The 14,580-nt window shown below is 39.4% G+C and overlaps 1 protein-coding gene across 5 annotated transcripts in view; it reads left to right on the plus strand.

The window, feature by feature from the left end:
• The window catches only part of NYAP2 (neuronal tyrosine-phosphorylated phosphoinositide-3-kinase adaptor 2), a 332,390-nt gene that overhangs the window by 230,686 nt on the left and 87,124 nt on the right, over positions 1 to 14,580 (plus strand). For all 5 annotated transcript variants that reach the window (XM_030802950.1, XM_030802949.1, XM_030802952.1 and 2 more), the window contains one exon: positions 387 to 593. In XM_030802950.1, coding sequence (XP_030658810.1) covers positions 387 to 593 — 207 coding nt within the window. The remainder of the gene's footprint in view (positions 1 to 386; positions 594 to 14,580) is intronic.

Consider the following 14,580-nt stretch of genomic DNA (forward strand, 5'->3'; position numbering starts at 1 on the left):
AAGGCACAAGGTATGTTATCAGGAGCAGATTTGATAGCATGGTTTGGCTGAATTTTTGTGAAGATTAGAAAGTAAAGAGAGTGAGTGTGAAGTACTCTTAAATAAGTGTACTCAGAGATGAGCACAAGGGAGGAGTTACTAAAGGTTCGTCGAGGTACTCTTTTTCCAAAAAGAAAATTGTATTTGCCAGAGATACTAGCCTACACAACTCAGAAAAAAGGCCCCCTGGAGTCTATGTTTCTGTTACATTTAAATGTTGTAGTCTTCAAGTCTGAGTTTCCAACAACATATTGAGACAATTTTAGAAAATCACACTAATTTTTTGAAAGTAGTTTAGGAAGAACTTTACTCTTGTTTAACAGAATATAATTCTGGTTACTACACAGAATCAACAGAGGAACTGAAAGTCCGAAGCCACAGCACGGAGCCATTACCAAAGTTGGACAAGGAAAGAGGCCATCATGGGGCATCTTCCTCCAGAGAGCCGGTCAAAGCTCAGGAATGGGATGGAACACCAGGGCCACCTGTGGTCACCAGTCGACTGGGAAGATGCTCTGTGAGCCCCACCTTGTTAGCAGGAAACCACAGTTCAGGTAAGGCAGATTATGATCTCACAGATGGTAATTCCTCCTGTCTCTAGAAACTACTTTCATGCAGTATCACTTACAAAATTTTCACAACAAGTATCTCTGTCTCTACACAGAGAGGCAACACAAGTAGCCATTCACACAGATTATGTAAAGGGACATAACAATATATTGTACCACTTGAAAATACAACTATTTACAGAGATGAAAGATACCTAAAATGGTGCTTCTTGGAGCTATGCAAGACAGCAGCCTTGAAAACTTAAAAAGTTTTATACTAAACTTCTTCAAAAATATCTAGAGGCCTCATCTAAAGCAGTTTTAACTTGTGAAGTTTGAGTAATTTAGAATTTATGCTTCCTTTGCTTCAAAAAATATTTTACGCAACTGATAAAAAATGAACAAAAGTAACATTGAGAACAGAAATGTAACAAAGATAATCTGAAAGCAGTAAAGAAAGTCAATATTAGGAGGCATCTGAAATGGTGAGCTGAAGATGATAACTGGGCATTGGGAGTGGCACTAAATTCCCAAATCTAAGTCAAAGGAAATGTAAAAGTTTTAATCTAATGTACCTTTAAATGTCACAAGTTAAAATTAAAATCTGCAATGCAATTTTACATGATTAATAGGTAGATATTATTAAACATCAACTTTTTAAAAAACAGCATATGTTTGCTTTGAATTTATTAATCTATGTGTTGGACTCACAGAGAGTTGTCAATTGAAATAAACAACAAATAATCAAGGAACCTCCTGTAGTTTCAGGTTTCTATTTCTTAAGAGTGTTAGAGCTCCAAAGAAAAGACTAATCCCTTAATATTCTTTTCAGGTCTGATGCTCATCTTAGAAAGCAATTTACATGAATTTAGCTTGTGGTCTCTCAGACAGTCGTGCACAAGTTAAAATTGGAATAGGATGAATGGTCTCTGCAATTGCTGAGGGATATTCCTGGAACAATACCCAGGCAGGAGCAAAGTACTAGCTTCCTCAGGCTTAACATGTAACTTGAAGCTTTGGTGGTAGAGCCATAGCACATATATGGATAACCAACTCTAAAGCATGAGTTAAAATTTGGCCAAAGGAATACTATATGAATTTAACAGAAATTTCAAAGTATATTTTTGATAGTTAAGTATAAATTGCTATAGGTGTGCATTTTGTAACAAAGAAAAAGAAACATAGAGAACAAATAGTTGTGTTTTTTTTTGTTTTTTTTTTGAGGCAGAGTTTCACTCTTGTTGCCCAGGCTGGAGTGCAGTGGTGCGATCTTGACTCACTGCAACCTCCAGCTCCCAGGTTCAAGTGATTCTCCTGCCTTAGCCTCCCTAGTAGCTGGGCTTACAGGTGCCCACCACCATGCCCAGCTAATTTTTTGTATTCTTAGTAGAGACAGGGTTTCACTCTGTTGGCCAGGCTGGTCTCGAACTCCTGACCTCAGGAAATACACTCACCTCAGCCTCCCAAAGTGCTGGGATTACAGGCTTGAGCCACTGTGCCTGGCTCACAAATAGTGTTTTTATGAGAAAAAAAGTCACTTCCCCAAAAAACTTTGACTTCACTATTTGATTGAGTCTTATGATTAGTTTGGGGCTTATTAGTAGTTTTAAAGAATTATCAAAATTTGTACCAGTTCTATTGAAAATATGTGAACAATATATACTTTTATTGTGGGTAGATATATATTTTATAAAAATCAGAAGCATTCTCTGGGTTTCTATTATGTTATAGCCACAGTTCTATGATCTGAGAGTACAATGACAAAAAAGATAACCTTACATTTAAGTGCTCAAACTCTAGAGCAAGACAGACAAATAGATAACTGCAGTATACTATGTGTTTCAGTCAGGATTCTCTAGAGAAACAGAACCAATAGGATATATAGATTTAAATATATAAAGAGATTTATTATGAGGGATTAGTTCACATAATTATGGAAGCAGAAAAGTCTCATTATCTGCTTTCTGCAAGCTGTAGGCCCAGGAAAGGCAGAGTTCTAGTCCAAGCTCAAAGGCCTGAGAACTAGGGGAGTCAATGGTGTAAGTCCCAACCGGAGTCAAAAATCCCAAAAGCTAGAATGCAGAGTGCAAGAGAAGACAGATGTCCCAGCTGAAGAAGAGAGAGTAGATTTGCTCTTCATTCTCTGTTCCATTCTATTCAAATCCTCAACACATTGGATGATGCCCACCAACCTAGGTGAGGGTGATTTTCTTTACTTAGCCTAGTGATTCAGATACTAATCTCTTCCAGAAATACCCTCACATATACACCCAGAAATGTTTTACCAGCTATCTGGGCATTCCTTAACCCAGTCAAGTTGACACATAAAATCACATGTGTTATATAAAAATATGAATACTATGGGAAACAGAAGATGTCTTGTGTTTCTGGGTACACGAGGCTGGGTAATTTATTAAGAAAAGAGGTGTATTTGGCTCATGGTTCTGCAGGCTGGTAAGTTCAAGAAGCATGGAGCTGGCTTCTGCTCACCATGAGGTTGGGGCTTCTGTGCTGGGTCAAAACATGGTGGAAGTTCAAAGGGGAAGTAGATATGTATGAAGAGGCAAAACTCAACGGGCATCTGGCTTTATGAGAACCCACTCTCTCAAGAACCAGTCTAGTCTCACCAAAGTGAGAACTCACTTACTACCTCAAGAACAGCAGCAAGCCATTCATGAAGATTCACCCTCATGACCCAGACCCCTCCCACTAGGCCCCACCTCCCAACACTGCTGCATTAGGGATGAGATTTCAACATGAGTTTTGGTGAGAACAAGCCATATCCAAATCACAGCTGAAGAGAAATCAGTTAGTTCTTCCTGGGACAGTGTGATTTTAGCAGTAATAGTCGGGAGCTTTTGGTAGATAAATAATATTTGCTTGAAGAAGTTATATGTGAGTTAGAACTTGAAACAAAGAGTTGCTCACCAGGAAGATGAAGAAAAAAGTCAGCCTTCTGGATAAAAACCTAAAAATCTATGGGATGGAACAAAAAGTGTTTGGTATAAAGGATTAGGGAAAATTGAAGAAACTGCAAAGGTAGGTGGTGACAAGATAGCAAAAGTCCTGAAGGGTCTTGTTATTAATTAGAAAGCCTTTCAGCTACGAAGTATAAATTACCAGAGGCTTAAGCAATAATAGCCTTTGTTCGCACCCTTAGCATCAAGCCTCAAGGTAGGCAGTTCCAGGTGTTTTGCAGCTGTTCAGGGATGTCAAGGACCCAGGAACTTTGTATCCTTCAATTCTTCTGTTCTGCTACCCTTGATGATTGTTTCTATGATGACAAAGCTGATGGGCTACACAGTTCTGGGCATCATACCTCGAAGATTCTCCATTTCATCTAATTGGTCAGAAGTGGGAAACATCTTGTCTGGTCCAATCTCTGAGTGAAGGAGAATCGGATTTCCATGGGCTTGTAGAGAACCCCTTTTCCCCTAAAGCAAAGGTCCTTTGCCTTCCATCTGGAAATGAAATCAAAAGCCTATTAGCAGGGATAAAAGGGGGAATGATGTTGCATAAGCAGTAGATGGTGTCTGCCATCTTGTAATTAGGTTTTTAAGTTTATGTGGTGGATATTTGGATATTTTTGTAGTTATTTACTGTTTTTTTAAGGATAAGGATAATGTAATTCAGTTTACATCATGGAACACCCAATGATGACTCTGTGGCTTTAAACTTGGTGATTGGGAAGTCATTTACTGAGATAGAGACAGTCAATGTGAGATACGGAGCAAGGTTTATGAGGGAAAGTCAGGACTTAACAGTTTGCCTATGTTAAGTTAGAAATGCTCTGGGACATCAAATTGAAAAACCAGTAGATTGTTCAGATTATAGATCTGTAGCTAAAGAGATTTAGTGGGTTCAAAACTGAGACTAGACTCCTTTGGCATGGTTAGAACAGTAAGACTGGATGAGTCTAAACTAGGAGAGCAGGAAATTCAGATGACACCCTGGGGAAATCCAGACATTTCAAAGTGTGGGCAAATACATAGAAATGAAACAGTTAGCTAGTCCATAATCAAACTTTTTGGAACACTTAGTTACATATAAATTGATAAACATGTACCGTACAGTGTCTTTACACTTTGTTATGAATATTCTAATAAATTCAGAGTGCAAACAGAATTTATACCATACTTTCACTTTCTTCCACATCAAAACCCCAAAGCATCTCTTTTGGTTTACAGCATGTAAAATCTGCCCTCCTGAATTTTTTAGCACTGTTTGTAGAGCAGGAAATTGTCTACTGACCAGAAGAAATGACATATATGTTTTTAGTCCCTCAGATTCTTTATCTTAGATTATGAAGGAGGTAGACAAAGATGGAAGAAGAAATAAATTCTGTTAAGTTTTAAATAATGAGATGGTTGTATTCATATTAGAAGAAATGCAAAACAGAGGGGCAAGTGTAGAGTTACATATATAATGTCAGTGCAAGCCAGTTGCTTATGTGAAAGCGAAACTCAAATTAATGTTACTATTACTTGAACGTCTAGTCTACCCTTCTACTACTTTTCAGGAAAGAGAAGGAGAAAGGGAAAAATATTGCGTTGTTAGCTTTTATTTTTCTGAAGAGAAAGAACTTAAATGGTGCCAGTTCTGAATTAGAAAATGCCAAAAATGGCAAAAATGTATAGAGTATCTGAAGTTCACACTCACCTTTGGTGGTGTTTTGTTTTGTTTTGTTCTGTTTTTGAGATGGAGTCCCACCCTGTCACCCAGGCTGGAGTCTCACCCTGCCACCCAGGCTGGAATGCAATGGCATGATCTCAGCTCACTGAAACCTCCGCCTCCCGGGTTCAAGAGATTCTCTTCCCTCAGCCTCCCGAGTAGCTAGGATTACAGGCACCCACCACCATGCCTGGCTAATTTTCGTATTTTTAGTAGAGACGGGGTTTCACCACATTGATCAGGCTAGTCTCGAACTCCTGACCTCAGGTGATCCACCTGCCTAAGCGGCCTCCCGAAGTGCTGGGATTGTCTGGCCACCTTTGGTGTTTTAAGCAAACCATGCACTACTTGAATATTCATCAATGAGATGGTCTTTGTCCAAAATAAGCAAGTAGATACATCAAGAGGGAGTTTCAGACTGTTTTGGAACAGAAAACAATGAGTCAGTATTAACTGTTTCTCCTTCTTCTCTTTACACTTCCGCATCATTATTGCCTCCTTGTCCCTGGGTACTCAACTTCATACCTCACACTAGAGAGGAAAGAAGATTCTACTTATAAACCCCGCCTTCCTCTGTCAAGTTTCTGCTTCCTCGTCTGTTTCTCTCTGTCCCCCCTCCACACTGATATACATACAAACTTCTACCAGTCACAGGCTATTGCTTTACCAAAAGTAGTTGAGCCACTTGAAATGGCTGTTCTTAACAGCTCTTTTGAGAAATGAAGGAATTGCTCAAGTAAAGCAAATGTGTCAGGAGATCTCAATTCTAATTAACATTAACACTTGTTGCTGGGGTACTTTGTTAAAGTCACTGTTGTTTAGTAAATCAGAGATTCCCCAGAGGGTGCTTCTTGAAGGCAGTGGAGAACTGGGACCCAAATGCTCATGAACATAATAGGAAAGTGTGAGGAGATTATACAAGTAAATATGGTATTGACAAAAACTCAGATTTCAACCACTGAACCCATTAACAAATAGTTTCCACACAGCTTGTATCCAACTCTGTTATGGTTTCTGGGAACACACACACCTACCCCCTATAGGCTATGTAAAATACAATCTCTGGCCCTCAAAGATTTTACTATGTTTCTTTATGACACAGAACTATTGAACACAAATTAATTAGGTTACAATTAAAGGTATCATTTTCATTATTATCTACTGCTTACTATACATTTAAAATCATTCAGAGAACAATTAATTAGTGTAGGCTTGAAAAATGATGGAGAGATTAATGGAAGACATGGAGTCTTACATCAGGATTATTCTAGATCTTCTTAAAAATCATTATAATTATCAATTGAGTGGAAAGAGCATATTCCACATGGGATGAAAAAGGTGAAGAGACACACCTGCCCTGGCTTGGCCCTGCCAGGCCACCCTGACAGAGGTGTTTTTGGAAGTAAACTCAGCCCTTGGCTTATGAACAAAGTGGTACCATACCCACACGTGCACACAGACATATATAGGCACACAGGGTTTATAGTGCAACATTTAAATCTAAACAAGAATGAAAACCCTGTAAAGGGAAGGATCAGCTATATTATAAAACCCTTGGCTTCTGTGTGTTCAACTTTCTGTTCTTCTGCTGTTCTGAAAAGGTCTAAGATGAGATGCTAATTGAGATTCCTTCAGGACAGACAGGTATCATTAGCAAGCGAAGCAGGAAAGATGCCTTCCTTCATGTATTTTACCTATACATGAAGCACATAGAAATGTACTTCACTCCCACAAAGGAAAATGTTTTTTCCCACTTTTCTTGAAACTTGAAGCCCTTTTGTTCTCAGTTCTATATTCCCACATTTGTTAGAAGCATTGCTAAGGAGAAATATTTCTCCATTACAAGGAAAATCTATTGCAAGCTGATGTGCCTCAGGACTCAATGATGGAAATGCAGGTGACCTGGAAAGCATAGGGGCACCCCAAGTGGACAAAAGCTACTCAGTGCCAGCTGATGCTGCCATGAGAAATGCTCGCCCAGGGTTCCCAGATTTAATTGCTATTATGTGAAATCTCCCAACTTTTAAATGTAGTTCAAATTTTAGAAAACATTGAGTAGAATAATTCACTTCTTTTAGCTGGGTAAGACCCAAAGACCACACACTTGCATTTTCTGGTTTGTAAAATCAAGCGGTGACCATTAGGTGGAAGCATGGATTTGACCCTGTGGCACAGAGAAGCTTCTTTCTACCAGAAGCAGCAGGTCCCAGTAGATACCTTGTCCTCCTGGCTTTTATTTTCCAGAAGCTGCTGCTCCTGGACAAGGAAATGCTAGCAATAGCAACACTGATGAGAGAGAGACATGAAGCCTTTGATGGTCAGGGAAGGAAGGGGGAATTCCTTAGCACTAAAAGAGGAACAGAGGTTTAGAATTCCATGAATAGTGAGGACCAGCAGCCTAATCCTTCATAGCACCCTTGCAAAATGGCATGACCTCTAACTGGTAGAGAAATTGGGTGGGGTAGAGTTTGCATAGGCTGGGCCTTATGCACCATATGGTTCTAACCTTCAAAATATAGAATTCTGTACTTCAAGGGGCTCTTTGTGCTTGCACAGTAGACACCCCATGTGACAACCAGTATGAGCTAAAGACTAAGAGGACCATATTATATATTCTGCTCTGCAGAACAGTTCTGGGACTTCATGACCCATTGTAGGGAAACATTTTCCGTCATCATTTATGATTCAGTCTTTCATATCCAAGAGGAGTCTTGTACACACAAGTTCAGAAAAGTGAAAAACAGATGCGGATTTAATTTCATTTAAAGAAAACAAAAAAAATGCCATTTCTTACACACCGTGCTTGTAAATTCTATACTAATTATAAATGCATGCATAAGGTATAATGTAGTGGTTGAGCACCAAATAGTTACACAACCTGCAAATCTGGATTTAAATCCTGATCCTATTTTGTTGAAGACAGTGAGAGCTCTAGCTCCAACATGACACTTTACACACCCAAACAGTGATTCATAAGACATTTGCAGCCATAATTCATCTTCTGGTCACTACATTAAAGATTGAAGAGAGCACAAAGACCTTAAGAGGTTATTCAAAGGCTCAAAAGTGGAGACCAGGGAAGATGGGGCAAAATGGGGGCCATTTACAATAAGCAACAGAGCTGAGATTCAGGAATGGAACTGCAATTGAACTCAAAACACAGTCTTTGAATACTGAAATTTTATCAGTTGATTTATAAGAAAGATGATTTTCTCTTAAAACTTCTAAAACATATTTCCTGTACTTTACTTGATAACACTGAAATGACTGGCTAACTTTGCTGATAAACTTCCTGACAGCAATAACTCAAAGCCATTTATGCTTCAGCCTTCATATCCAAGAAGACTCCCATGCATACAAGTTTAGAGAGGTGACAAACAGGCAAACCATGCAGAATTGGGCAGCAGGACTGTGAGCTGCAGAACAGTACTCATGATGGTCCTTCCTGGTAGACCATAATAAATCGACATAGTTTTCTTTTTTTAGTGTGTAAGTAAATCACACTTGGCAGCAATATTAATAAATTAATATTTTGGTGTCAATTATTTGATGAAATAACAAAACACTGCTGTGACCCACTTTCTCTATCTTTACAGGAGAGATCAAGTAAATCTCACTGTGTAGGTTATGATGAGGATTAAATTAAAAAATGCATAGAAATGCTTGGTACAAAGCCGGTTTACAATAGCTAGTAGACAAACGTTTATTCTGTTCCCATTCAATTTTACTGGAAAAATACCTGTCTTTTTCTAGGACCAAGACTAGATGTTTTCTTTTGAAAGATCAGCACATTACAAATATGAGAAGACATTTCTTTAGCAAAACATAAGTGGTTATGAGGCCACTATTAGTGCAACAATGTATGCTTCATTGACTTGTGGATTTTTCAACAAAGATTTGTGGCCAGTATGATGACCCTTTTTGGATTTCCTTGAGTCTGCATTTATAGATGGAATTTGGAGGAAGAGTGAGGGGCAGGCCTTAAGACTTGGTTGCTGCATTGTACATAGTTATCAAAGAAGTAATCGTAATCTCTCACAATGCTGCCATTCTGCTTAGAAGCAATGAATAGGATTTAAAACCAGGTTGTCAAGGATGTGGGAATCACAAGAAAATATTGACGTCTGCAGATGTGAACACCTTCTCTAATAAATATCCAGCTTGAGATTCATTCATCTATTCCTTTAGTCATTTATTCCCTTTGTGTTTATTTTCTAACTAAAATTTCTTCAACATCTACTTTGTGTTGTGCAGGGGGTGGGGAGGACAGGAATATATATAATATACCCTGGACTCATATTCTAGCAGTTAAAGCAGAAAATAAAACAACCGATTTTTCCAAAGAATGTTATAAGTAAGCCAAGCACAACTGGCTAAAGGGAAGGCCATTCAAACAAGCTTCCCGGAGAATGTGACACTAAATTTGATACTAGCATCATGAGTAGGAACCAGGCAAATAAGAGATGACAGTTTTTCCTGCAGCTCACTCAGGAGTGTGGATAAAAACTTTGCCTTTAGAATCTGGTTAATATTCAACTTTTTAATATATCTACGTAATTTCTAAGCTGTGTCTTCTTTTCTTTCTTTCATTTCTTCATGTGGCCCAGCTCCTTCAGGATGCCAAGGTTTCTCCTAATGGTCCTAATTACTCCCCTCTCCCTATATTCATGCCCTTGGTAATGTGCTTTCATAGCTCTTTATCAAGAAGTAAAGTCAATTTCCCATCCCTTGAATCTGGACTGGCCTTGAGTCTTGCATTGACCAGTAGAGTGAGATGGAAGTGACTGCATGTCAGTTCTGGGCCTTGGCCTCGTGAGGTGTGAATGCTTTCATGGCTCTTTTCCAACCCTGCCATCACCATATGAACTTGCCTGGGCTAGCCTGTTGGAGGATAAAATACAATAGAGGAGAACCCCCAAAATGTGAGAAAGCACAGCATGGAATAGCAGAACCATCTACTTGACCCACATTTGACTAGAGATGCATGAGTGAGCCTGGCTGAGACCAGAAAAATCACCCAGAAGACCCACAGTCTCGTGAGCAAAACTAAATGAATGTCATTTTAAGACACTGAGTTTGGGTGTGGCATGACACAGATACCTTGATCTGTTTGTATTTTGCTATTTTTCTTCCAAGTGAAAATGCTTTATTGCTTTATTATTATTAGGTAATAGTATAGTAGTATAATAACAGGTAAAGTAGAGTATGCTCATTAACAAAAAGTTAAAGTTAAAAATGAAACTCTACTCGCTTGCCTTTTCCTTCACCATCTCAGTTTAGGAAGTATTTATTGTGTTAAACCATCATGTTTTCATAGTTTAGGGACTGAGTATTGATAAGGATATGAGTTCTCTTTTATATTCATTTTTATTATGCAACAGGAACAGCAAACCAATCTGATGGAGTTCGGGTGTTCATTGTAATTTAGACTTCACTGTAGAGTGTTCTCTAACTTCCTGCTTGGCTCCACTTCAGCCCCGGGCAGCTGTGAACTTCCAGAGCTACGACCCTCAAGGCTGCCATTCTGTGCAGTCAGATCATGCATCAGAAGACAATTCTTCACATCTGCTCTCCTTTCCAGTTCTAACTGGGTGCTTGGTGACTTCCCCAGGGAACATTTGCCAGGTTCTGCTGCCTGGTTCTGTTCACTGTTTTCTCACTCTGCAGTTTAACTCTCCCTTTCTAAATTCGAGGAGCAAATGTGTAACAGAATTCTCATTTGAAGGGGCCTTGGAGGGTACTGTAAGCTGTATCCCCAAGACTCCCACTTTTATTTCTCTGTGGAAAACTGTGACTTCTGCAGGCTAGAATACGTGTTTATCAGAGAAAGTTTTATTTCAGGATGTCTCCTGATACTGGTAGTATGGCTTTGAGAAACAACCAGAAAAGGAGAACTGGGAGGGAGTTAACCATTTTAAATGGTCAAAGCCTGTCTTTCTAGAGTTTGAATGTAAATAAACAGGGTACAAAATGCAAAAGGCTAATTACAAAATAATAGAAGATAATTACTCTCACATTCCAAGGCGAAAAGCTTGACTGCAGAAGCAGAGCTTGCAAAGGAGATGATCCAAATGAATATTGTTGTCCTTAACTGAACTCTCATTTCTAGCCTAGGAAAGTGATTAGAGGCTGAGAGAGACAGAGACTAGATATTAGAGAGAATTTTAAATAGACTCTAGATATTAGAGAGAATTTTAAATAGACTGTGTGTGTGTGTGTGTGTGTGTGTGTGTGTGTGTGTGTGTGGTGTGAGAGGGGGGTGAGAGAGAGAGAGACAGAGAGATGAGTGTCCATCCAATAGAAGAGGGGTGAGAAGTGTCTCCCCCAGTGGAAAGTCAAATGAGAGAGACTTTAATGGAACCACTTAGAAAACTTGGTATTATTTCTAACAGTTTGAGGGACAGAGCGGAAGGAAAAAGCACAAGAGACTGGGTGAATGGTCTGTGACCACACAGAAAGTTGCTTAGCAAGTAACTGTTCGGCCGCCGATGGTGGGTTAAAGATGTGTATAAAGTGTGTTTTCTATGGACCAGATTTGGTCCTGGAGAGGAAGTCTGGAGGTGGCCTAGATCATGAGAGTGCCTGGAGCAGCCAGGACTCTCAGGATGTGTTTCAAAGTGCCCTACAGGATACCCAGTTACCCACGAAAGACATAGAGTGAACAGCCATGATGTCTCCAGGTGAGAGATGGTCAACCAATCAGAGGAGGCCTTCAGGAACACTGGAAAGCACCCCAAGAAGACATAGCTTCAGTGTCAAACACCTTCCCCAGCCAGAGGGTGAGAGACACTAGCCCATGCCAGGCCCTTGAAGAACCTTTCCTTTCCCCATCTCTCCTGCTCTCCTGTTTCTGCCCAGATGAGAGCAGGCATTGTGGGGACCAAGTTGGGAACAGAGATGGAAGAACAGGGAGAGGAGGCCAAGACAGAGGCCATCTCTTCTGTTTGCCAGGAGCTGGCCCAGAGTGGGCCAAGGGAGAAGTGTTTCCTTGAGATAATGTTCACAGTTTTGATTAATGTAAGTAACTGGGCACTTAAGTTATTACTTCAATAAGACTTTTTGTAACTAAAAGAAACTGAAAGATGTTTAATCATCAAAGTGAAAAAAAAAAAGTCCTGGAACTCAGTAGAGAGTTTCTCTAAAGCACAAGAAAGACCTTTGCTCCCCCAGAACAGGTTGGTATAGCTCTGGCTTCTGGGGAGAAAAAAATAATACCGTTTTCTGATGCATATAAGATCCTGTATGTTCAAACAAACAGTTAAACTGACAAGTTTAAAGAGAAGAGACTCTGGTATAATTTTTAGAAATTGCTCTAAGGTTATTGCAGATTATATGTAACCTGAGTTGTGGAATTTAAGTTTATTACCTTTGTGGGTTATCTATGACCTGTTTAAAATAATGTCTTATTTTTATTATACCAGAGCTTTTCAAATGCCTTTATGTGTACTATCTCATTTGTACTTCACAAAAACCTGTGCATCAGTGGGCTGGTATCATTATCTGACATTTTTTTCTTTCCTTTTTTTTTTTTTGGTGATAAAACTGAGGCTCAAGAGAAATCAAGTCAATTGCCCAGATTCACTGATAAGTAGTAGATTCAAATAAAGAAATGAACTCTGGGTTTCTAACTCCTACTACAGCTCTCTTCCCATGATTTAGTTAGGCTGGGTTTCTCTATTTCCACCTCCGTGCTCCCAGGTTTATTCGTTTATTCACATTCACTTATTCTTTCATTTATTTCATCTATTTTATTCAATATAAAATTACCAACCATTGAGTACATGCCAGTGAGGGAGAGAGCCATTACAGAAATGACAGAAGTTTAAAACTGTAATTACAATCGGTGATGAAAGGAGAGTGACAGGGCGCTTCCTTTAGAGTGTGTTTCAATGCATCCTAATAACCTGGGGACTGAGCTCTCAAGGTGAATTAGGAAGAAGAGCAATCAAGGAAGAGGATGTAGGAGATGCCAGAACCCTGTGACGCCATGACCCACATAATTGAGGAGCTAAAACGAGGGCAGAGAAGAAGCTGAGAACCTGACAAGGGTGAGGGTGAGCCAGCCACATCCATGACTCAGGTCTTACCTGAAAGTGACAGGAAGCCATTTATGGATTTTTAACCCAGGGCTTATGTGATCACATATACAGAGTCAGCTAATTTATGATCATCTATCCTAAACGAAGGGAAACAGATTTATGGAGATCAACATGAACAGGCTGCCCCAAATAACCTGCCTTATAAATCCAAAGGAGAACTGTTATCTTCGCTCTCTAACCCATGAGATTTTACCTTTCCTATACCTAATAGAGAGGTATTTTTCACTGATGTTGGTATCTATAAAAACTAATTATTGAGCACCTGAGCAGCCATGTTACACATGTGTTTTTGTTGTTTTTTTCAAAAATCAGCAACATTATGTATGTTTGTCTTTCTTTGGTCCAGTCATTTACTCACTCAGTGAGAACACTACGAGGTGACAAAAGGATGACCCCTGCCTTCAAGGAGCTTATTTATGACTGTGATCTCAGTTGGTTTTATACAGCAAGGGGGCCTTAGTGCCTCTGATTCAGTAAAACGGGGAACTAGTCCTAGCCTTTGCTGCTTTGTGAAATTTCGTCAAACCCTTTGTGTTCTTATTCCCATTTTTTTTTTCTAGGAAGGTGGTTAGCTAAAGTTATGGGACCAGCCTAGAGTGAAGGAATTTGGTGATATTAACTGATGTGTGTGTACATATATAAAGCCATGAGGCTACTTATGGGTTTTAAACATAAGTTTCATATGATTAGATTTGCAAAGTCAGCTAATTACCTATTATCATATTTTATATATGCATTATATTCATACACACATATTTCACCTTTAACTTGGTTTCTGCTAAACTCATGCATACAATATGATACCGTATACTATATAGATACCCTGAACACTGCTAGAAAAAAATACAACTTGATAGTAATTTCATTCTCAGTCGAGAAATTCTGAATTCCAACTATTATCTGATTCTATTGAGGAAAACAATTAGGTAGAAACAATTGGGATAATGCAGAAGGTGCCTTTTCTTGCCTTGCCTCTCAATACAAGATTAATTGTGCTTGAGAACCACAATGACAGTGTGCTGACTCCAGTTTTGACTGTAGCATCAGTGACAGGTGTCTGTCACTGCAGGGTGGTGGCTTCACCCTGCGCCCTCTCCTGAGGGAGTCCACCCTGACACTGCTCCTGGACCACAGCTGTTAGCTTCCTTTGGAAAGGCCCTGTGGAGATGCTGCACCAACCGTGTTCACAAAGAATGCCCTTTCTGTTTCTGCGAAAAGCCGCA

The sequence above is a fragment of the Nomascus leucogenys genome, chromosome 22a (assembly GCF_006542625.1).
Source record: "Nomascus leucogenys isolate Asia chromosome 22a, Asia_NLE_v1, whole genome shotgun sequence".
NCBI lineage: Eukaryota > Metazoa > Chordata > Mammalia > Primates > Hylobatidae > Nomascus > Nomascus leucogenys.